The sequence below is a fragment of the Chionomys nivalis genome, chromosome 1 (genome assembly GCF_950005125.1).
Source record: "Chionomys nivalis chromosome 1, mChiNiv1.1, whole genome shotgun sequence".
NCBI lineage: Eukaryota > Metazoa > Chordata > Mammalia > Rodentia > Cricetidae > Chionomys > Chionomys nivalis.
The window spans coordinates 152,720,878-152,746,552 of NC_080086.1; the positions used below are offsets into that span (position 1 = coordinate 152,720,878).

At 41.1% G+C, this 25,675-nt stretch overlaps 1 protein-coding gene across 4 annotated transcripts in view; it reads left to right on the top strand.

The window, feature by feature from the left end:
- Rbm33 (RNA binding motif protein 33) overlaps positions 1-25,675 on the top strand; it is a 106,302-nt gene that overhangs the window by 45,333 nt on the left and 35,294 nt on the right. For all 4 annotated transcript variants that reach the window (XM_057765245.1, XM_057765252.1, XM_057765229.1 and 1 more), the window contains 4 exons: positions 1,553-1,835; positions 9,317-9,375; positions 24,651-24,783; positions 25,137-25,477. In XM_057765245.1, coding sequence (XP_057621228.1) covers positions 1,553-1,835; positions 9,317-9,375; positions 24,651-24,783; positions 25,137-25,477 — 816 coding nt within the window. The remainder of the gene's footprint in view (positions 1-1,552; positions 1,836-9,316; positions 9,376-24,650; positions 24,784-25,136; positions 25,478-25,675) is intronic.

Sequence of the window (25,675 nt, forward strand, 5' to 3'; positions counted from 1 at the left end):
AAATTGGGCTCACAGCATCCATCAGAAACCAGCCAAGGAAATTACCTAGCATTTCCAATTTAACTTTTTCTTGATTGATGAGCGTCCCACGTCTAAAATTTCTATCTGTCCTTTACACTGTGGGTATTTTAGCTATTTTATATCATGGGATAACAATAGTAAGATCTGTTAGAAATGGTTTACCTGCTAACTATTATATATCTGAGTAACATGATGTTTTTAGTCTTGGGCAGTTTGCTGTTCTCTTCCCTCCTTGTTAGAAAGTTAGAGGGCGCTCCATCCCCAGACAAACATACTAGATTCTGAAATGAGGAAGAGGCACCCTCCAGATTCAGTGGCAGCAGTGAGCTCAGACAACACAACAATTTCCCAATTTTGTGCATTACACACTTGTGTGCATAAAGGCAGAAAGGTGTGCCCTCGATTCTGAGAATAGGAGAGTTCAGGTTTATTGGTTCCTGAATCTTGAGGAACATCCTTTCTGAGGAAAGACAGCCCACCAATGCCATATACAATTTAACTTTATAATCGTCTTTTTCCACTGAAGTCTCTCCTTGTCCTTCATCAGACTGGGGCTGTTTCTTCTATTTGCCTTTTGCCATGACCTGTGTTGATCTTTTTCATCTGCCATGATGAGCATTCACTTTATTAGAGAAGGCTTCATTGGAGGTTCCTCACCATGTGTGTTGTAGTTTTCATTTGGAACACAAAGGCCCTCTATAATTGGGCTTCATCCCCAGAAAAATGTCTAATTAGACAGCTGAATTAGGAATATTTTGACTACTAATTGGCAGCATAGCTGATTTGATTTGTGGATAAAAGTAGAACTCTTGAAGTCAGATCGTCTGAATCCAACTTTCTTTCTGGCATTGTCAGGAGTAGACCGCTACTTCCTGTCCAGGCTTTCAGTGGAGACTTGAGATAGGGGCTATAGCAGGTTGGGGCCACTTTTATGCTTTCATTTATTTGTTTATTTTTGGTTCCAGTCCTCTTAGCATCTCTTTTTACATTCTATACCCCTCTCTCCTGCCTTTTGACCAAATAGGAAGGCCTTTCTCCTGGTTTTCTCCATTTGTGGTTTGTTTGTTGTTCTTCTGTACAATACATTCCTTTTCTGCAATGGAGGCTTGGCCCACTTAACACTTGCTCAAAGCCGCTTCTTGGAACAGCTTTTTGTAGCCCTGACCCTTTCTTAAAGACAGGCTTCTAGAGTTCTCTCTCCTGTCTGTCCCCTGTCTCCTCGAGGAAAGGCAGGGCTAGCTGTGCTTAGAAGCTATGGGTAGCTTTGCTTGTTATGGGGAGTTTTGTTTTCTGGGCTGAATTTTATTTTTCAGAATTTATGCTGTGTGCTTTGGGCTGTCATTTTTTTTCTCTCCTCGCCATGGACTGGTTGTGCTGCACAGCTTATTCTGTGTACACAATTTATGTACAGCTTGTTAATGTAAGCTTATTTCTAAGAAGTTAATGGGTATAAGCGTGGTAACACATCAGCATTACTTCAGTTTTCTTCTAAATGTTTATTTGTTAATTTTTCTCTTTTGGTGATTTTCAGGCTCACTCTCCAAGATTAATCCCTCCTCCACAGCCACAGCCTCCTCCACCACCGCCACCACCTCAGCAGCAGCCAATCAGAAGCCTTTTCCAGCAGCAGCAGCTACAGCCTCTACTCCCCTTACAGCACCCGCATCACCCCTCCCCACCTCAGGGAGTGCACATGCCCCCCCAGATCGAGACTCCAAGGATGATGCTGACGCCTCCCCCAGTGACTCCTCAGCAGCCCAAGAACATCCATATCAATCCACACTTCAAGGGGACAGTGGTGACCCCTGTTCAAGGTGAGTGTTCTTTCCTGGTATGTGTTGAAGGACTTTGGTAGCAGATTTACAAAGCCACCACAGTAGCAGCTAGATTCACATTCAGGTCTGTAAGGATGCATAGAAACAATTTAGCTTGGCTTATAATTGCCTTTCTTCAGAATGCCTGTCTCTTACTTTGTGATTGGATGGAAATACTGTGCCATTGTCAGTGTGAGGCCCACCTGGAGGTAGTTGTTAAAGGGTCTAAATGCTTACTTTATATGTCTCGTGGCAAGAATGTTGGAAGTGATGAGTATTCTTCTTAGGTCCTCGGTGTGTCTCTTTAGTTTATGTTATCTGGAAAAGAAAGACCAGCCTAGCTTCCTTTTGTTAACTGTATTGCTATGACAGAAAAGGTACTGGAGCTGGGAGCAGCTTCTCTGAAACAGTTGCCCCTGTGTCTGTCCCACCTGTTCCAGGCACCTTGGCTTTGTTGGAGAACAGAGCAGACAAGAGTTCTTTTCGTGTTCTTGCTCCTTTGTGGGCAGAGGCAGTCCATCAGCACCCATGGTTGGTAAATAGGGCTTGTGGGGCATGCTAGATCCAGATGAAGAGGAAGAATAGAGCAGAGTTCAGGACAGGAGTGGATACAGTTATCTGGGGGTTCATTGAAAAGATGGGGGAAGATGGTCACAAGTCTTGGAGAGGTACACACTACTAGGACTGGCTGTTGTTGATAGTGAACACAAGTCTTGCATTTGAAGTAATTAAGAGAGAGACGATCAACACTTTGTGGGGTGACAAAAGGAGGGAAGTACATAGGGTCCTGCTTGTCTGAACCACTGTAAGGACTTATTTTATACTGGGAGGAGTGCCTGGGTTATAGTATGTGAAGCTGGAGTAAAAAAGAATTGCAGTTCTCACATAGCTTGTAGGGGAGACCCAGCCAATCACCTTGCTAGCAGGGGGCGGGGTCCCCCGAGGATATTTTTTACTTATAAAGATTGTGGGCGTGCTCCCAGCTGCCCCTTCTACTTTCCTGTTCTCCCCTGGAACTTCGGTTCTGTGAGTCTTTCCCTAATTAAAGCTGAATATTTTATTATAATTTCCGCCTGCCGTTCATTTACGCCGCTACAATAGCTGAAATTGGCCCTTTGATAGTAGAATGCATTTTTCTGCGCTTCTGTTTACGCATCATTCTAATGCTTTTTTTTTTGTTGTTGTTCTGTATTTTTTTTACTTATGATTTCTTACTACTTATTTGATCCTTATACTATGGAAAAGATGTTAGGCCATAAAAAAAACCTGTAGTGATTCTCTTGCCTGAGTGAAAAATGGGCCACTGTGGAGACAATTGGAAACATCAACAACACATTTGGCCCCAAAGCAACTAGTCTAGTGACTGTACAGTGTAGTGGTGGATCAAGAAAGAGCACAGCATAAGACATCAGAAGTTACAGTGATGACAGAGCAGTTGTTGAAATGGGTACTCTTAGAGCTCAGTGTGCTGCTCAAGAGTCACTTAGCATTTGAGCAAACTGGAAAGGTATAAAGGCTCCATAGGTGGGTTCCTCATGAGCTGACTGGGAAAAAAAAAAAAAACTTCATTTTGTCTCAATTCTATTCAACAACAACAAACTATTTCTTGATTAGATTACGATGTGGTGAAAGGTGCATAGTACGAGATAGTGCATGAAAATGAGCTCAGTGGTTGGACCGGGAGGGTGCAGTAGAGTACTCTCCAGCAAAAAGGTTATAATCATCTCTGTCTGCGGCCATCTGCTCCTTTATAACTTGTGAGCCTCAGTGTAGCCATTTTACCCGAGACATGTGCCAGAAATGAGGAGATGCACTGAAAATGCAATGTCTGCCAGGCAGCGGTGGTGCACGCCTATAATCCCAGCACCACAGAGGCAGAGGCAGAGGCAGGTGAATCTCTCTGTGAGTTCAAGGTTAGCCTGGTCTACAGAGTGAGTTCCAGGACAGCCAGGGCTAGACAGAGAACAACCAAAACAAAAACAAAAATGCAGTGCTTACGGCTGCACTGTCCAGTGGGAAAGCCCAGTTCTTTACCATAATGATTTTATTCTGCACAACCTGTGCTTCCAACGTTGAATAAATTAACCTATGATGTTTTGCGTTATCTGCCATGTTTTCCTGACTTCACTCCAACTGACTGATACTCTTTGAGTATCTCAGTGACTTTTTGCAGGAAAAATTTTTTTTCTATAATCTGCAAGCTGCAGAAAGTGTTCCTGAAGCATGGATAGAGACGTGCTATGTGGGAATATACACACTTTTTATTGCAAAAAAAAATGTGTTGATGATGGTAGTCCCCATTTTGATTAATAAGGATGCATGTGAGCTTATTTATGATGACTTAAAATTCATGGTCAGGATCTACAGGGACTTTTGCACCAATATGGTGTTTAAGGGAAGACTGTGGGACACCTAGGGAGAAGTGTGTGTCCAGCTTGCTGGTGACTGCAAGAACCGGGGGTCATAGGAGAGTTCAGAAGAGGCAGTGAGAGGCTGCATGTGATACAGATGAATTGGATGAATAGGGGAGGGAGGCTGAGAATCTGGGAGGGTGCTGGTGACTAATGAGCAACTGAGCCAGTTCAAATGACCTAGGCTAATGATTCAAATTGGGCATTGCTAGTGTATAGAGGGTCTAGAATAGTGGTTCTCAGTTTGAATCCCGACTCCTATGGAGAGTAGTCAAACAGCCCTTTCACAGGGGTTGCCTGTTACCAGATATAAGATTCATAACAGTAGCGAAATTACAGTTATGAAGTAACAACAAAAATAATTTTTATGGTGGGGGGTCATCACAACATGAGGAGCATATTATAGGGTTTCAGCATTAGGAAGGTTGAGATCCACTGGTCTAGAACTCTAGCAGATGTGCAGGGATATAGAGAAGAGCTGAGGTGCTGGAGGTATGAATCGGAGCAGGAGAATTTGGCAGAGCTGCTGGGGGCAGATTCGGGAGCTGAAGAAGCATTGCTGGGCAGGCTGTTGATTGCCCTGGACTGTAGGAAGACCTCAGTTCTGCTAGTGGCTTTGAAATGACAGTGGTAGGAAGGAGCCTGACTAAATTGTCCTCAGAATGGGAAGGTTCTGATGTGTGCTGACAGACTTTCTTTCCATAGTGTTCTCTAAAACACTATGTTTGTTGTTGGGGAAGAGGAAGAAGGCTTGAGAAAGGTTCAAGCAGGGAGAGTCACATCCCACACTTAGGGAAGGGCTAGCTGCTCAGGGGGGAACATCACTGATCTAGGTGAGACGGAAGGCTTATCCTGGCAGGAGCCTGTGTGCCAGGAGTAGGCATGGGAAATTTACAGGCCTGGGGCCAGGGACAGCAGTGTGAGTGCAGAAGGTGGCCTTGTGTGCATGATGGTAGGATGCAGAATCTTAGATAAGTTCTTATGATGGCTGAAGTGTTCTTAGTGAGCAAGTTGGGGGTAGAATATGTGGGAAAGTCTGAAGAGAGAAGTCTTGAAGCCATGTTCTGGGAGCAGACCAAGGGTAAGCCCCAAATTTGGAAGGAATGACTGGAGACGAGAATTGGCACAATATTGTGTGTCACTGGCTATGCTTGTTATTCTGGGTGTATTATGAACAGCTGTGTTCACAGAATAGTGGATACGCTAGTCCTGAAATTGATGAGTCCTGTAAGAGAAAACCCCAGAGGAGGAGGTAATTATTGAAACTGGTCCTGGAGGAAGACGGAGGTAGAGTGCTGAGAGCTACATGGAAAGGACGGCGTCTTCATGCAGTGACAGTGAGTGAGCTTGGGGTAGAGAGCTAGGAAGGTGGTGGCAACGACTCAGGAACTGACTTTACAAAGTAAAGGAAGAGCTTTAGGTGCCCTGAGGTCTGGGTTTGGGACTGCAGTGGAATTGGAAAGGAGACCACCTGTCCAGAAGGATGGGAGGAATCGTCGTCACTTAGGGGCTCCAGAGGAAGGAACAGTGTTGCTGATTCTTTCTGGTGAGCTCAGGAGGTAAAGGAATTTCATAAGTTGAGAGAGAAAGCACAGGGTCCCTTGCCAAACCAAGAGCTCACCAGTTTGGCTAGTCAAGTTGCTAACTTTTTCTGGGCATTCTCCATCTTTGCCTTCCCAATGCTGGGATTGCAGGTAGGTTATATACCCATGTGACATCTGCAGGTGCTAGGGATCTAAACTGTAGTTCCCATACTTTGACTTATGAGATGTCCCTCCAGCCCCCACCATGTCTTCTCTGTTTCCTAAATCGAACTCGGTAGTTGCCCTATACCAGCATCAGTTAATTAGATAGTTCCTTGTAAATTTCAGTGGAAAACTGATGGCTGGTAAGATGCATAGATTTTCAGCCTAATAGAAGTACGATAGTATTGGAAGATAATAAAGCTGTAAAATGGTTCTGGAATGTTCTGTAGACTAAATGGTGTCACTTGTTGGAAGTTATTAGGCTGGAAAGTAATAAATTCAGATCCCTCATCAAGGAGCTTGAATGACTCAGTAAATGCTGAGTCCATTTGAAGCTATTTAAGGTCACCATGAATCCAGGAGCTTTAATGCTACTTGATCCTTGTGTTTCGTGTACCTGATGCTGGAGAGAAGAAAACCTTATTCTTGCTGGGCACATATGAGGTCCTAGCAATATTTGATGATTTAGTACTTTGTAAATTAGCTTAAATTGAAGCCCCAATTCTTGGGAGAGGCTGAGTGCCTTTACATGCAAAGTACAGATTAAACTAGCACTTCTCTGTGTTAATAGCTAAGTACACTTAAAAAACTTTTTAAAGTGTACGGCTTTAATCTCAGCAATTGGGAGGCAGAGGCAGGTGGATCTCTGTGAGTTTGGGGCCAGCTTGTTCTATATTGTTTCAGGACAGCTAGAGGTACATAGTAAGACCCTGTCTCAAGACAGACAAACAATAAAAAAGAATATTTCCATCCATCCATCATCAATCCAGGTCTCAGTATGTAGCCTTGGTTGGCCTGGAACAAACTATCCGGGCTGGCCTCAAATTTACAGAGAGCTGCCTGCCTCTGACTTATGGGTGCTAGAACTAAAGGCGTGTATCCCTATGCCTAGATAAATTTATTTTTAATTATTTGTATATATGTATCTGTGTAGATGTGTGTGCACTTGTATGCATTGTCCATGAAGGCCCAGAGGTATTGGATCGCTTGAGCTGGAATTACAGGTGGTTGTGAGCTGTCTAATATGGGGCTATGAATAGGATGAGTTCTCTGCAAGAGCAGTATACACTCTTAATCACTGAATTATCTCTACATTCTCGCTGAAAATCTTTTCATTATTAGCATATAAGCTGAGTAATTATATGAATATGTTTGCATGTGTGTATATACATGGTGCTGGAAGTCAGAGCCTACCCAGTGCTGGGTACTAGATAAGTGCTTTTCCACCAAGATAGGCTCCCCAGCCCTTGCATGTCTTTTATAAATTAGTCTTTTCTTTCTGAGGGTAAAAGACTGCTCCATTGTAATATAATTAAACCAGTTTGATGGACACTTAAGTTGTTCTTCTGATATCCATCCTTACAATTGTAATAAACTGAAAATGTCTTCTGTTATATACATAAGATGCTACATAAATAGTAAATACCAAATTTTTAGGTACAAGGTTTAACTAGACTGGTGTAAACATCAGAAGTTTTAAGTTTCCTTCTGTTCCATGTGGTACCTGGCGAGGGGTTGGGTCTTGATCCTATTCCTCTCTGGATTGGGCTGAAACACCTGCTTCCATGCCCTGCTCTTCCTCTGTGAGTTCTGTATACTATTTATTTCTTGAAGAAAGAGGGCAGAGACTTTGCTGCCAACTCCTCAGAGGTCATGTTAATAAACCCATTCGTCTCCTGATTTCTTACTGGGCTGTGTTGGAGTTGTTTAGTTCCTATAAATGGTTTGGTAGAGGAGCTCGGTGTTTTATATGTGGTGCTTGATTTAAAAATATTGTCTGTCTGTTGTTAAATGTGTCATTCTTTTCTTCACCTTCATTATCTTCTGAGATGAAAATACTCTTTTTTCCTCCTCTGAATATAGCATATTCTTTCCCTTTTGATGCCTAACTTCTGTGTGTCTTCTTACAGTAAGTCTTGTGTTGGAATAGACTCTCAGGGAGGCTTGGACTTCTGCTAGTTTGACATTCTGTAAAAGGAAGTTTCAGTTACATTTGCTTTGATCAAATAGTGAGATGGCCCACACGATCAGTTAACATTGAGCCTGTAAAGTGTGATATTAATTATACTATCCTTGATACAGTTCAATGTATGGGATTCATTTTGTAACTGTAGAAAATAAAAGTTTGATGTGTCACTATTTTAAAGTGATTGGACTTATTCTTCAGGTGCATTTTTGTGCCTGTATTTCTCATTTCCCAGAGTCCTCTTATTAAAGTTGTGCTGTATTAAAACTTTAATAGTTTACTGAGGCTATTGTAACAAGCACTACCACGAGGTGTAGGCATGGGCAGGCTGATTCCCCTGGGCTCAATTCTTGGGTTGCAGATGACTTCCCCATGTTCTCACATGGTGTCTCTATGAGCATGTGTTTGCATTTCTCCTTTTCTCTAGGATGCTAGTTAGGTTGGATTAGTGCTCATCATTCTGACCTCTTTAAAGACCTCTCCAAATGTATCACATTTTAGGTGATCATATGAGAGGTTTCTGGGTACATCTAACACCATGTTTGACTGTAAGTTCCTATACCACAACAGTGATGAGTTCTTCCAAATCCTGGTCAGTGAGATCAGTATAATGTGCAGCACATTTCAAAGAGGGCAGCACATGCTTTTGTCCTAAGGACTTAGCCCTTATTTTTTGCTACCATGATATATCCTCTTAAAAACAAGTGGACTTCTTGATCTAGTAGACTGGTGAGAATTGACCACTTTGAAAATAAAACCAACCTGCAAGTTTCAGCATGGTAATTTACTTCCTTGTCGTTCTCTGTAAGGGTACACAAGCATCATTCCACCCTTCCTCTTCCTGCCTCTTTTTCTTCCTCTTTCTCCCTCTCTTTTGATTCTATAGGATTCACATTTCAATTTGTATAACTGGGCAGGGCTTACTATGTAAGCCAGACTGGTCTTACGCTCACTGTGTAACCCAGACTGGCCTCAAACTTGTAACAGTCTTCCTTCTTCAGACTTCATGAATGGTAGGGTTATAAGAGTACCCTACCATGTCACATCTCACTGAAACTAGGTCTTTTAATTTCAAAAGAAAATTATCGTCTTTGTTGTAAAAATATTTTAATTCTAAGTAGTAATTCTCTGTTAGAACTTAAGCTTCATATTTGGGCTGTTTTATTCTGGGCCAAAAATACCCTCCCCTCTCCTCTTATGAAATTATCAAAAGTACCAAGTGTGTGTAGGTGTAGTCTAAACTTAATGTTACTGTGTGCCCAGTATATGTAGTATATGTCTTGTGTGAGATCTCATGTGTTGTCTTCCTCCCATCCAGTCTGATGCTAAGTGATTGTAATGCAAGGTGTTTTCTTACAGTGCCCTTGCTGCCAGTTCCAAGCCAACCGAGGCCTGCCGTGGGACCCCAAAGATTCCCAGTGAGTAGCAGCTGTTCTTTTTTCTGGCAGGGGGGAAGCACATGCTGACTGCGAGATACTGGTACTGCACTCCCCCAGCCAGATACAGTGTGGGCATTGGTGAATGTTGACTGCAGTCTCTGCAGTGGAAAATATTTATTAAAACCTTAAGGTCAGTGGATGTTTGAGAGTGAAATTAGTTTTAACTATACAATTGCTGAATCAAGACTCACAGCAGAATTTCTGTCATCTTAAAGAATATGAATTCTGATTTTGTCATGGTTGTGTTGAGGGCAACATCTTACAGGCATGGGACATCTGTGAGTTTATGCCAGATTCCAGGAAATAAGAATGATGTGCTTAGTTATTAAAGAGCTGGGAGTATTCCTGAGCAACAGGTTTCCTGTTCTTAAATAAAAAATTTAGATATGAACCAAAGTACACACTTATGTGCTTCTTGTCATTTATCTATAACTAAAAGAAAAATGTCCATTATTTGCGTAAATAAATGTATTTTACTTTCTTTGAATTTTTTATTAAAACCCTGAATATTGTTCTTCTTAAGAACCATGGGGAATTAGTTCAGACAATGAAATGCTAATGTCATTTGGATAGGAAAAAGGAAGTGAGTGTGTGTGTGTGGCCTATTGATGATGAGCAGTAAATGGATGTCTGTGGTAGCCCCCGACAGGTTATATGGAGAGCCTGCTTACTGACCAAGCCCACTGAACAGTCCATTGATGGATGCAGGGTTTGGAGTAATTTTTAGATACTCTTGCTTTGAAACTGGTTCTTTCTGGCCTTGTTCTCATATTTAGCTAAGTTTTTTTCTTAGATTACTGTTTACATTATATAAATTTAGTTTTTGATTAGTTGTTTTTGGTTACCAATCCCTATTCAGAACATCTTTGTGAATGACTGTGTCCTCCAGGCTGCCATGGTATCATTCCATGTACTTCTAAGAAAATCTTGCTTCCCTTTCCTCAGGCCTATGTGAAATTTGCTATTGGTCTTGTTTTCATGTTTAATTCACATCATGGTGCTAGAATTTGATGTAAAAACGCAATTTTGGTTTTCAGAAATGCATGTATTTTAATATTTTTATGAAACAATGTGCTTATCAATATGAAATTTGTAATTTACAATTTTCACTTTTATTTTTCAATTGTACAAATAGAATTTTATATGATATTAGAAGGGGGAAAACCTCGTGTTTTAAGGATATTACTAGAGTAAATGAAAGCTTAGCACTTAGAGGTAAGAGGACAGCTTGAAGAAAAATTGGTTTTCTCCTCCTACCATGTCGGTTCTAGGTTGGAACTCCAGTTGTAAGACTTAGTGGCCAGCATCTTTACTCTCTGCCTTAGTTGTTGTTCTGTTGCTGTGAAGAGACACCATGACCAAGAAAACTTACAAAAGAAAATATTTAATTGGGGGCTTGCCTACAGGGTAAGTCCCTGATCATCATTGTGGGAAGCATTCAGGCATGGTACTGGAGCAGTAGCTGAGAGCTTTACATCCTGATGAGAGAGACAGACAGAGACTTGATCTGGCCTGGGGTGGGGTGGGCTTTTGAAATCTCAAAGCTCACCCAAAAGAAACACTTCCACCAACAAGGCTGACACCTCCTGATTGCGCTATTTACTGGAAGAACCTGTTTCTCATTGTGGTATAGCTCAGCCCTGGCACACACCTTTAATCCAAGAATGTTCTACTTGAATACTGTAAACAGGATTAAATAAAATCAGTCATAGGTCAAGAGGCAGGGCAGATAACCATGTTGACAAGAGGTGAATATAAAATTTTTAAGAAAAAAACATAGAGGCTGGAGAGATGGCTCAGAGGTAAAAAGCACTGACTGCTCTTCCAGAGGTCCTGAGTTCAATTTCCAGTAACCACATGGTGACTCACAGCCATCTGTAATGAGATCTGGTGCCCTCTTCTGTCCTGCAGCAGACATGGAGACAGAACACTGTATACATAATTAATAAATAAATCTTGAAAAAATGAAAAAGAAAAAACCATAGAAAGTAAGAGGGAGTCAAGAGGACAGATAGACACACAGTAAGTAGAAGGGAGGGACATTGGGTTTGAAGAGACTTGTTTGTTATAGTAGGAGAAGAGAGACTTCTGGAACAAGGGCAGAGGAGGAAGGTCAGCTGTGTGTTTTCTCTTCCTCCCTGAGCTAGCAGGCTTTCATTCCAGCATCTAGTTCCGTCTTTATTGGTAAAATCAAATGATGGAGATTTGGGTAAAACAAACTAGTAGATGGAAAACTTTCTTAGTGACAGTTTCCTCTAGATTTGCTGGTGTAATTTCGTTTTTGTTGTTGTGTTTTGAGTGGTGCTGGGGCTTGAGCCCAGATTACTCTCAGCCTTGCCTCCATTACATTGATGCACAGCCTGCCAATCAGCCTAACAGTCCGTTTGTATGCAATGACTTAGCATTATTTTAGATATTCACTCTTAATGTATTGTAGGCGGTTGGTGTAAGAGTGACAATGACTTATTAGGTAATTAGAACAAACACTTAATTGTCGAGGTGAGAAATGCTCTAAGAAGGTCCTGTTTTAAGTACTTAGTTTTGAGAACTGCTATAGAGGCACTTGGGTCATGGTTTATGCGTCATGTTTGTCTTAACACGTGGATATGGTTTCTAACCCCATCCACACATGTACAGTATTCCTTAGTACTTTGTGATTTAAGCTTCAGGCTAAAAAATTAGGTCTATGCACTGGATTTCCTTTTTTAATTTCCAGAGCAGACTTAAGAATGTCTTACAAATATAAATTATATCTCAGTTGTTACTGATCAGAGAACAGCTATGTTTCTCCTTTATCGTGAGTCACTGTTAGTCTTTTGAATATAATGTACATCTGTTATTTAAGTAATAGATGCCCACAGGCCCTAGTAGAAGAACAAGTAGCATCAAAGGCAGGGGTCATAGGGTCTCCTTTGTGCCTGTTAGTAACCACCACTGCAGACAGTGCTCACTGCGTGGACCAGAGCTTGTCAGTGTCAATTCACAGCACATTTGTGTCTTGTTTTTATAAGAGGAAGAACTAGTTTACCTTATATACAGGTCCTGTCTTTTTTTCTATCTTTGTTTCTGTTTGAATTCTACTTTTAACTTGTGTTTCTGTTTTCATGTTAAAAATCTTTCTGGTTTCACTGCACAGAGACAGCACGCCCTATTTTGTATGCCATTACCATGGTTGATTGTGAGTCATTTAAGTATAGTTTTTTAGTTGTTTGTTTTAGAAAAGACATTGCTTGCTCACAGCAATGCTAAAATGTCAATTGTAGTAAATCTTACTTTGATAACTTTCATTTTGAGTCCCATTGCTGTTTTATAAATAAATCTCCATTTAAATCAGTTGTTCCCAGCCTTTGGGTCTCAACCCCTTGGGAGGATCAAATGACCCTTTCACCAGGATTGTCTAAGACCATCAGAAAATACAGTTATTTACATTATGATTCATAACAGTAGCAAAACTACAGTTATAAAGTAGCAACAAAAATAATTTTATGGTTGGGGTCACCACAATATGAGGAGCTGAATTAAAGGGTCACAGCTTTAGGAAGATTGGGAAGCACTGATTTAAAGCTTCCTGACAGAATAATAAAGCTATTTCAGTCCTTTGAATTTACACTGATGTATTAGGCTGATGATGTTTCTGGTAATAGATGAACATACAACATACGGGTAGGCTGTGGAAATTTTTATTAAAATTTTTTTGCGTACAGTATATTTTTATATTCTTTCCCCTTCCCTAGATCCTCCCCATCTTCCTACTCACCCAACTTCATGTTCTCTCTCTTAAAGCACACACACAAAACAATAAAACCAGATGTCAAACAAAAACTCAGTAAGAGACAGACAGACAGACAGACAGACACACACATACACACACACACGCCACAAAACCATAGCGTCTCCTGGGTAAGGGGCTTGACCTGGAGTGTGGTTGATATACCCAGTTACACTTCATTGAAGAAAATTGATTTTTCCCTCTCCCAGCAGGTATCACTTGCAAATAGCTTCTTGGTTAGGGGTGGGACTTTGTGTCCACTTTCCTTTCTTCATACTGGTGTCGAATGATTTCTTGTTCTTTGTTTAAATTCAGGATGAAAATGTGTGTACTTTCAAGTTGGAATTAGTCTTTAGTAGTGGCTGTATTGCTTGGCCTGACCTGGCAAATGAGGCTGATATGCAGCAGGGCTCTGGGCATACTGTGGTTCGTGGTATCAGGTGCTGATGATCGGGGCTTGCTGGCTGGGTCCTGAGTGCTATTTCATGCAAATCATGTCTGAGAGACTGCTGCAGCAAATCCCATTTCTGATTATAGCCTCACTGATGAGAATCAAGACTATGCTCTCCAGGAAGGAAAGTCTTGCTTTTGAGTGCTTACAGTTTTTACAACATGGCTGCATTGCCTTATAATTATTACCACTTAAGATAGGGAAGGGATGATGGACATTTCCTCTTATCAGATCTTTGAGTAGTAGCAGGAGAATGTGGTAGGAGATCCTTCCAGCTGTCAGATATTGTCAGGCTTGCAAGCAGAGAATGCAGTTTAAAATGCAGGTGACATAATACCCAGCATCCTCCACTTGCTTCTGGGTTTCTGATTAATCATGATTACCATACATTATCATACCATCAAATTTAATCATATCAATGAATGCCCATCTGCAGCAGTAACAAGAGCAGCTAAACACAGTGGAAACAGCCATTAAAGGAAGAGATGGTTTATCAGATTCAATAACCCATTAGCTTGACTCTGCAGTGTTGGCATGCCTTATACACAGGACTAGTGGTAGGACTGGGTTAAAGGCCACACTAATAACCCAAAGGCTAGGAAATAGCCACGGAAATTGTTTCGTACTGATTTTTGTCTGTGTGTGTGTGTGTGCAGTAATCAGAATCATTGCAATATTCTGTAAAAACTACATTATAAAATAAACTGTCTGCTTTGGGTAAAAGTATTAAATTGGCAATAGCATATCATCCTGAATTGTGCAGTGCCATACAAATGGACTTGTATCTTTTTTACATTTGAGGTGCATGTGTGTGCGCACACGCATGCTTTTATGTGTACACCTATGCATGCCTTGGCATTCTTACATGGTTCAGAGAACAGCTTTTTAGAGTTGGTACTCTCCTTCTACCATGAGGGTTCTCAGGTATTCAGGCTTGGCAGCAAAAGCCTTTTACCCAGTGAGCCACTTTCCTGTCCCTAGACCTAACTCCTGAGTATAATTTTTCCATCTACAATACAGTAATGTAGCCACCAATGTTGCAATTTAGTCATGCAGCCATCAGTGTTGCAGTTTAGTATGCAGCCATACATGTTGGACAGTGATAAAAAGTAAAACCATGGAATTGCCCTCTACACTAAGAAAATCTCTTCATGTTTTATCTTTAATTGTAGTGTGCTCTCCAATTATTTTGTTTTATTATGTTTGAGAGAGTACACATGCACATACCTAGGTTATTAGCGATTATTCTTCAGCATCACTTTATTTATTTTGTAGCAGGATTAATCACTGGGATTTGGGGTTTGTGGGTTTTTTATGCTGGGATTGCTGCCCAGTGAGCCATTGGATCCATTCCTGTATTTACTTCCCCAGACTAGGATTACATGTATGCCACCATGCCTGACCTTTTTCCTGGGTACCCAGGACCAAACTCAGGTCCTCAGCTTACCTAGCAGGCATTTTCCGACTGACCCATCTTCCCAGTCCTTAGCATTTATTTCCCCAGGAATTTTTAAGACACTCCTAGATAAGTTCAGGTACATTTTTAAAAAGAAATTTTGTCCTCAGTGTGAGGGGTAGGGCACAAGTGCCACAACGTATGTGCAGAGGTCAGAAGACAAGTAGTATGAGTTGATTTTCTCCTATCATATGGGTTCTGGGGATGGAACTCAGATTGACAGGCTTGTGCAACATTTTCCCCTGAGCCATTCTGCCAATCCTTGATACATTTTAAAGAGAAACTTGGAAGGAAAGATGTCCTAAGACACATTGAAATGCATTTCTTCCCAGTGATTAGAATTTTTTCTCCCACTTAAAATAGTATTTTTGTTATAATAGTCTGTGAGCTCTTTATTATGATAGCAAAGGACAGTGCCATCAAACAGGGTCTGTGTTGTCCCTGCCAGCCCTTAAATGTGTCTGTTTGGAGTCTGGCTCCTTTCCTGGGGCATAAGGCACCTGAGATTCACTGGTTTTGTTGCACCAGCTGGTAACTCATTGCTATGTAGTATTCCAGTGCTGGAGTTAGTTTATTCACTACAGTGTTGCTGGAAGCATGTGCTTATCTTTAGCTTGTCAGAAATGTGTTCACAGATGGGAATTTATGGGCTCTACATTTTTCTTCCATGTAGCTATACCATGACTTTGGGGTTGGTTTTTTGTTGTTTGTTGTTGTTTTTGAGACTTTTTTTTTTGTTGTTGTTAACCCTGGCTGTCCTGGAGCAGTGTCCTCAGTACAGGCTGTCCTTGCTCTATAGACCAGACTGGCATTACTCCCAAGTCCTGGGTTTAAGGATGTATGCCACCATCATGTGGCTATATCTTTACTTTTTAATTGCTTCTTTTTTCTTTTAAGAAAAAAAAGTCTTAACAGCGTTATTGTTAAAGATGAAACATGAGCTAAAATGTTACTGGTAGATTACTACATTTTAGATTTTTCTCATAGCTTATGTCCAGCAACCTTAGGAAGCAGAGGTGTTACTATTTTCTCTGTTTTACAAACTGGGAGACTGAGTATTGGAAGAATTAATTGCTTAAGCTTACATAGCAGTGCAGATGTAGCATTTGAACCAAGGGTAGTCCATGCCCAGCACCCTTCTTTTCATTTTTATGCTGACTTGTCCTTATATATCAACATGCATTGATTTTATTGCATTTTCCATTGATTTTATTATTGCATGTGTATGTGCTTGTACATGTGTGGAGTTCAGGGGACAGCTTATGAGGCTCAGTTCTCTCTTTCTACCATGTGGATTCAGGGACTCAAACTCAGGCTGTGAGGCTTGCTTGGCAGCACAAGTGACCCTTACCCACTTAACCTGTCACACTAGCTCTCAACATGTACTGTAATAAACTTTGCTTTTTAAGAAAGAGAGCTTGAAACCCAAGAACCTGAACCAATTCTGCAAGACTGTAACAGTCCTTGGTATGCTCATAGAGGATTTCTAGAGGGACCTGCCGCTTGGCATGGCTGTGACAAAAGCGAGTGCAGGACTAGTGCATTGCCTTATTTTGTGTCAGAATGGCAGGTTTTTTTGTTTTCTTCAAAAGTAGTATTTTAGACAGAGGTTTTAAGCTAACAGTCACTGTTCTAGTTTACTACTTGAACCAAAAGTGCCTTGCGTAAATTCACTCAGTGTTCCTGAACATAAAATTTACACTTCTTTCTTTGGAATGTTCAACTTGTATCTATAAATATAAAAATACCTTCTAGGAAAATCAATATATTTAAACAAGTCACATTTTAAAGAAAAAAAAACCTATGGAAAATGCTCAGATAAGAGGATTAACACGTTGTGATAGAAGGTTGTAATTTTAATTATGTCAGGGGTCACTGGTGGTCTTTATTCTTTGCTTTTAACCCACTTAATCAGAATTAACCAAGAGGTATTCTTAAGTGTCAATTGGTTTCTTATACAGTTCTTTGCATTTTAAGTGAGATTAATAAATGAAAACATGTTATACAGGAAGGTTGAAATTTATTGAAAGAGTCACGAAATTTCAGTGACATTGTTAAAGTATTTAATTAGTTTTATTAAAACATACCAACTGACCCTTTTAGAGAAGCTGATAAGTGGCATAATAGCAGTTGAAGCTGTTTTATTCTTGCCTTTATACGATTAAGTTTTTGCTAAGCAATTTATGCAAAGTTTCCATCTTTTATTTTTGTAACTGAAGTTATCAGTTCTTTCTGAATAGGATTAATATAGATAATGTCATGTAATTAACAAGAGATGCAAAAAAAATGAAAGCACAGTCTGTATAGGAATTATGAGAGGATGATAATCTCTTATCTTGGATTTTTAAAGGGATATAAAGAAAAGCAAAATAGTAGTTTGAATGGATTAGACTAGTCTTTTCTTTCCAATGGTAGAAGCGCTTTAACACTCAAAGTTCCATAACAGCACAGTTGTAAAAGAATTCTGCATTTGGTGGCGGGAACTAGTAATCTGTTAACCTTTACACCCTGCAGTGGTAGCAGTCACCACAGGAATGACATGGTGAGTCAGAACTCAGAATTGTGTCTTCTGTGGCTTAAGCATTGAGCTGAGGTAGATAGAAAGAATCTCATGTGTGGGGTTTTGTTCTGAGCTGCCATTTATCTATGATAGTCTTCCCATACTATTAAGGAGTAGTGGCTTCTTGCACTGATTCTCTGGATTGTCTGTATGCTAGGTGCAATATTGTACCTAATGTGTTTTGGCCAGGGTGTGAGCAATGCAGCAGATCTCAATTGGTAATTTTAAGGGGTAAGAAAGTGAAAGTTTGGGTTAATGACAGTTCAGTGATGTTTTGGGGATTTTAATTACTTTTCTGCTCAGTTGCTACCTGAATATGTGTGCCTACTTTCCAGACTAAGGCTGGGTTAATGCTGCATGCTAGCTGAAGCACCCTAGGATTAAAGGAAATAGATAGCATTGTTGTTGTGGTCTTCTGGGATCCTGGATTGGAGATGGCCTGCCTGGGCAGAAGAAAGCAGGACAAAAAGGATATGAAACAAGGCTGAGTTGTGGTTCCAGCTGAGAGTCCTGAGCCCCAGCCTGTTACTTAATTCAGGATCTTGACTCCCAGCTGTAATCAGCATGAATGGGTAAGGGCTCTCCCTCTTGCTGTTAGGCCAGCTTCAGAAAAGCAGTGAGCCTGGGTAGTGTTTGAGACATCTGCAGATGTGGTTTTTGATACCTAGATGACTTAAAAGTGCCCTTTTCAGGAATACACATTGGAGTGGGCTGACTTCACAGGTGGAACTACCAGGTGTGCTTACCTCTTGGTTTGTATATCTGATCGTGGTGAGGCCTCTACATTTGCAGGCATCTGGGAAAAGAAGAATAATTTATGGGAAGTTTAGCTTTCTGGGTTAGAGATTTTATTCATTGTATATGTTCTCTGACCACATGGCCTTCAGGAAAGGCTCCATATCTGAACCTTGCTGGTTTCTAAAAGATGACAGACACACTTGGGGAACTCAGCAGCTAGCTGTCTTTAGAGTAGTGAGACTCGGATTTGTGTAAAGCAGATGGCACTGGTGTGCACTGGTATTTTATTAGCAACAGGATTTTTATTATTTTTTCTGTTAACTGCCATCCACGGACAAGATTGTTGTGTAGCACTTGGACAAATTCAGGAAATTACTTGCATAAATACTGTAATGGATGAGTAAGTCTGCCATGGAGCAGACTCCTCCTTCCTGCTATCTTATTTTTTGATAAGCTTCTGCCTTAAGGAAGGTATTTCTAGTTTATTGATCTGCTTTTATATTTGGGTCTAACCCTGAAAAATACTTGCTAATGTGTGCATGGTAAATGATTAGGACAGAACTTTGTGTGTCTTAGAGGTGTTTAAGTCTCAGTTCAATCTGTAGCAGAGCAAGGGAGGCTGTCAGGAGTCTTGGGACACCAGACTGTTCAAATAACTGACTCTTCACAGAAAAGATGTCTCTAAGAATTGAGGAAACAGATTCTATGCTTATCTCAAAAAATCTTGTGTGCTATTCTTAATTTTCTTTTGTCTTTAAACCTGTGGTCACCTGCTCTGGGTGGCAGCTGGGAAGTGACTGGGGAGAAGGCAGGGTTGAGGCGACTGTCAGCACTGGGTTCTTCTACTCTGCTCATGGGAGCAAGTGCTACAGTTATTGTGATTGTGAGCCTCTGTTCTCAACTGGGCTCTTATAGGTTCATCCTGAAGCCAGAATACTTTGCTTTACTATGAATCTTAAAAAGCATTTATGTTGCCGGGCGGTGGTGGCGCACGCCTTTAATCCCAGCACTTGGGAGGCAGAGACAGGTGGATCTCTGTGAGTTCGAGACCAGCCTGGTCTACAAGAGCTAGTTGCAGGAAAGGCTCCAAACCACGAAGAAACCCTGTCTCGAAAAACCAAAAAAAAAAAAAAAAGCATTTATGTTCTGCTAAACCAGAGAACTATCGTGTGAGAATCTGGAGGCTTTGCTGCATACCCCACACATTCTAATGCTTGTGAATATTCATCCAAGCAGCATATGGGTACTTAGAAAAGAAAACAGTGTTAACATTCCGGGAAGGCAAAATTTGAAATTCCAGAATAGTTTGAGTTAATATAAAAGGCGTCTTTAGAAGTTCTAAAGATTTAAAATATTCTTCTGTGGAGTCTAGATAGCACTTAGAGATTCCTGGGGACAGGGGCATAGCTCAGTTGGCAAAGTTCTTGCCATGCAAGGATGAAGATCTGAATTCAGTACCAACCACACTTAGCAAAGCTGGATGTGGTGGTTTGTTTGAAATCACAACTCTGGTGAAGCAGACAGGAGGATCCTTAGGATTTGCTGAGCAACCAGCCTGGCTTACTTGGCCAGAGACCTGTCTCAGAAAATGGGTGTACACTACTGACGAGGGGAGTGAGAGCTGCGGTTGGGCTCCAGTCACCACATACACCTTCACACACATGCATGATCACCGAGAAGCAGTATGTCTAGTTTGCTATAGCTTGAAGTTCTTGTTGTAAACTGTGTGCTGGTCTCCTTGGTGTCCTGACTGACCACTAGTTGGGACAGGGATATGGGTTAAGAAGAGCAGTGCCATCTCTCTGTGACAGTAGAACTCATCATACCTTCACTCTGGCAATGTGGGAGCCAGTCTGCTCTTCCAGTTCCATTGGCCTTACCTATAAGAAAACCTCTCCGTGGATGACTTAAAACTATTTGGAGAGAGGGAAAACAAAAAGTTATAAAAGCTCTGTGCCCAGACTCAGTGCATGTGTGACTGCAGATTTCACATTGGAAGCAACACACTTTCTAGTTCTGTGTCCAGTAACAGAAACAGGCAGGAATGCTGGGCTTAATTACACTCAGATGTAAAGTCTTTATGAGGAAATCAGAATAAAGGGAAACTGGAGCTTGTTTCTCCCTGAGATCTGAACAGAAAGGGCAACTGCAGAGCGTCGTATCTAGAAAGCCAAGTGCACCCTGCAGCAAGTCACTCTGGTTCTGGAAGGAGATAGGTGCATTCAGCCAGGTGCACTCTGTAATGTAGTCACTCTGGTTCTAAAAAGGAGATAGGTAGGGTTGAGTCGGGTGGGGAGAGCAGCAGTGGCAGTGGCAGCTGCAGCGTGTGATGATGAATGGTAAATAAATTAGGCTTGTTGCACTCTTCATCAAAATTGGTGACAGCTGTAAGTTGATAAAAGTTTGCACACTGAGTGTTGCTGATTTCCAGCTATCAGTACTAGTGTTGTGTAGGTGTTAAGTGATGCATTCTCTCTTCACTTCTTCCTACATCTGCTTTTTGTCAGCTTGTTAACATAGCTAAAAATTTATGCTTTCGGTGCTTGTTGTAGTTTAGTAGACTGTTTGTTTTTATGAAAAATATGACTAAATGCAGTAATAAAATGAAAACTTAGATTATCTTAAATTGGCTGCTGCTAAAAATTAGCACATTTGTTACTAATGACTGTAGACGATATTTGGATGCAGTGAGGCTGCCCAGACTGTTGCAGACATGGGAGCAGCTGTGTTGCAGATCAGAACCAAAAGATGATCAGTTGGAAAGTGACCCGAGCAGGGGGAAAAGGAGCTGACTAGGAACAGGAGAAAGACGGCCCAGTCATTATGGACCATTTAAAATTAAATACACACCTGGTGATTCTAATCTGCTGTAATGAGCCTTCCCATCAGTAGGCGGGAAGTGAGAATGTGGGTCATCATCCATGGTCTGCGCCAGGGTGGGTCTGTGAAACAAATCTCAAAGAGTAGAGTTAGAGTTAGTCAGGGCCTGTCTGGAATAAGGAAGTATGGCAGAGAGTTCCATTTCTACCAGAGAAGTTGTTCCCAGGGGGATTTTGTATTTTTGTCTAAATTAGATGCAGTGTAGAAGTTTTTTGTTTTGTTTTTTCGCAGTAGTTTTGGAGCCTGTCCTGGCAGTGGTGATGGCACTGTCTTTGATCAGAGCATCTCTGGTCTTCAGCAAATGAGTATGAAATAGATGATTATAAAGCCTAAATTCTGACTGGTTCTTGTTGGATTCTTTGGTAGTTATTAAAATTCTATGAGAGTCACTGTAAGGTAGAGAGTATGATCTTTCATTCAGACCCATTCTCCCAACTCCCCTGACTCAAGACTAACTGTATAACCACACAACCAACAGTGTATCCAAGTGGCCCCACTGTTTCTGATTTTTCATTTTAGACTGCTCCTCGGGTGGCAATTCTACACATCTTTTGAGGACAACTGTCTAATTGGAAAAGATCAGAATTGCTAATTTGCTTGGTGTGCTGGCGAGTTTTATGTCAGCTTGGCACAAGCTAGAGTCATTTTGGAAGAGTGAGCCCTGAGAAAAATGTTCCTACTATGCCTGTGGATAAGCAAGCCTTCAGGGCATTTTCTGATTAATGATTGATGTGGGGGGCCCAGCACATTGTGGGGTGGTGCTACCCTGGGCTGATACAGTCCTGGATAGCATAAGAAAGCAGGTAGAGATGAAATAAGGCCATTCCTCCCCCAAGTTTATTTTTCATGGTGTTTTATCACAACAGTAGAAACCCTTTATTATAAACCACATGATAAGTTAGATCTCTTCACATACCAGAGGTATGTAAATTGGTTCCCATTCATTCATTCATTACTTTTTCCTCCCTTCTCTCCACCTTATCAGTTGCTGCATAAGTATGTTTGCTAATTTATCATTCAGGAAGTTTTGAAACGTATTTGGATATACTTATAGGTGTTGAGTCTATCTGAAATGGTCAGGACCAGAGTATTTCAGATTTGAGTTTTCTAGTTTTGGGGATGCATACCCTGGGTTTTGCCCATTGAGTACCCTTAAGCCAAAATTGAAATCTGCAGTGTGAAACTTTGAGTGTGCGTGACTTAGAGAGTTACCGGTTTTTCATACTAAGGATGCTGAAGTTGTATATGCCAGAATATGCTTATATGTGAAACTGAAGCTGGAGTGTTCAGTGTGCTTTTACACATAAAGAATATGAGGTACAATGGACATGATGTGTTTCATTGACTTCATAGCAGAATAGGCATGTCCATTAAAACTCCTCTTGTAGATTTATTAAGTATAAACTTGCTAACTGTTTTGATAGAAAAAGCTTTTCTGCATGTTATCAAAGTGAAGATGTTAAAGAATACTCTCAAAGCATCAGAGTAGTGATATCTCTAGCTAGCACCATTTTGTGCTAGTTCAGTCAAAGAGAAAGTCTTTCTGAGGATGGACAGGTATGATATGTATTCTCAAGTTTCTCATTGTTGGCTGTGCTTTGAGGGTGAGGTATCTCGCTCGATGTGGTTTTTGGTAGCAAGAAGCAGTGCTCTTTAGACTTCATTATGATGAGGGTTGCCTCAGTCTCACTTGAAGTAGCAAGTAACAGCTAAAAAGAATGTAAGCTTTGGGATTTCTGTCTTTTTCAAGAAATCACAATGTTTTTTTTTTTTTTTAAGAAAGATGTAATCTTTGCATTTCAAACCTCATTTTATTGCCATTTTAGCTAACTGGCTTACAATTTTGTGTTAAATGGGAACATTTCTTTGGCAGTTTTATTTTTTTTTTTGTTAAGGTAGGGTTTCTCTGTGTAGTTCTTGCTGTCTTGGAACTCGCTCTGTAGACCATACTGACCTCGATCCGCCTGCCTCTGCCTCGTTAGTGCTGGGATTAATGGTGTGCACCACCATTGCCTGGCTGTCAGTATTTTTACTGTGCTCCGAGGTTCTCGTTTTCTCTTTCTCACTCTCTCCCTCTCTCTCCCCTCTTCTCTCTTCTGTCTCCTTCACTCTGTGTCTGGGTGTGTTTGTGTGGGTATGTGTGTATGTGTCTTGTGTATGATTACACATGTAGAGGCCAGAAGATGTTGGTAGATGTCTTTCTCAGTCAGTTTTCCACCTTACTTTTGATAGTTTGCCACTAAATCTGGAGCTATTCTAGCTAGACTGGCTAGCCAGTAAGCTCTAGGAATACTGTTTCTTTTCCCCAGTGCTGGCCTTTGAGGTCTGTGCTGCCACATCCTGTGTTTATTTGGGTGCAGAGGATCAGAACTCAGGTCTTGATGCTTATACAAATATCATTGAGACATCTTCCCAACTCCAAAGTAGACTTTTACATTGGTTTATTATTTCTGTGTGCTTGTATTATGGGTGCACGTGTGGAGGTCAGGGGACAATTTCCAGGAGTCAGTTTTTTCCTCCACAATGTAGGTTCTGGGAATGAAACTCATCTCATCAGGTTTTGTGTGAAACATTTTTCACTTACTGTGTCATTTTGTTGTCCCCAGAACAAACTTTTAAAGGCAACAGAAAAAGTATTTCTGATATTATAAAATGGGTAGCATTTCCTTAGATACTGGCATTGTAGTTTAACTGTCTCAGTGAAGCACACCAGCTCCCAAATCAGGACACAGAGACCTTTTATTATGAAATGCTCAGCCTTATTTTGTTTGTCCCACTAGCTCTTCTAACTTCACCTGTTTCTCTTCATCTGTGTTTTGTCTCGGGCTTTTTACCTTTCTTTCCTACTTTCCTGCTGCTCGTTTCTGGCTTGCTGCTGCCTGGTTTCTGACCCCAGGTGTGGCCCTCTCTTTCTCCCTTGTTCTCATCTCACCACCACCCCCGCCTGCCCTTTTTCTTGCCTAGATTTCTCCTCTTACATATTCTCTGTGCCTGCCAACCCTACCTATCTCTTTCCTTCCTAGCTACTGGCCATTCAACTTTTTATTAGACCAGTGGGTGCCTTAGGCAGGCAAGGTGAAACAATGTAACACACCTTTACACAATTGAGGTAATATTCCATGACAGCTTTCTAGTAATGTTAAAATCCTGAATTAATTTTTTGATGTTGCATTTTGAGTTTTGACTGTTTCTGGACTGTTTTATTATGGCAAAAAATCACTTTTATGTAAATTCATTTAGATTTGCACATAGGTATTTATATTCATTTATGTTCATGCGTAGAGACAACAGAAAGAAGTAGGCTGACCATAAGAAATGAGTTATGATATTGTTAAGCTTAAGATTATATGTATATTCTGAAAACTACATGATTTTTTTTTCTTGTTTCATTGTTCTTTAGGGCCCTCCAGAATTTCCACAGCACACACCTGGACCTGTTCCCAACAGTTTTAACCAACCACCACGACTTCCTCTCCAGGACCAGTGGAGAGCCCCACCACCACCTCAGGAACGAGACCCTTTCTTCTTGGGAGGTACTTGAAGGGGTATGATCCACCCAAGGTGGAGTGACAGAAGCTGCACTGAATGGTGTACCTGTGCAGTTACTGCTAAAACAGAACTTATCTTCCACTAGGAAATGTGTCATAATGATTCTGCCAATCTTTTCAGTGGCTAAAATTTGACAGTAATTGAATCTGAAATATGATACTCTTATACAAAGAAGGAAATGTTTATAGAAAACGACCCATAAAACCATTCCAAGATAGCTAAAATCTAGAATTCTTTATAAAATATGCTCCTAACATTTGGGAATGGTGAGGTAGTTCCTGAAAATGATTGTCTTTCTAATATGTGATCTTTCTAATAATGTTGTGTTACTGTTCAGTTTCAGGTGAACCAAGGTTCCCCAGCCATCTTTTCTTGGAACAGCGAAGTCCTCCACCGCCTCCCCCTCCGACGCTCCTGAACAGCAGCCATCCTGTCCCCACTCAGAGTCCCTTACCATTCACTCAGCCTGGACCAGCATTTAATCAGCAAGGACAGCAGCCAGTTTTCCCTAGAGAGAGGCCTGTAAGACCAGCCCTGCAGCCCCCAGGCCCAGTGGGGATCCTGCACTTTAGCCAGCCAGGGTCAGCAACTGCCAGGCCTTTCATTCCTCCTAGACAGCCGTTCCTACCCAGCCCAGGACAGCCATTCCTGCCTACACATGCACAGCCTAACCTCCAGGTAGGCACATGAGCCAGCCTTGAGGTAAACTATCTGTGTGGTGCTGATCCTTTGTGATTCATGAAAGGGAAGTTTCAGGTTTTAGTTGTTTCTGCCAACTTAACATTATGTAAAGGGTATGAGTACTAGTCTTAAGTATACTGTTTGTTACAGCCAGCTTTCATAACAGTATTTCTTAAATACTAGGGAACATGAAAA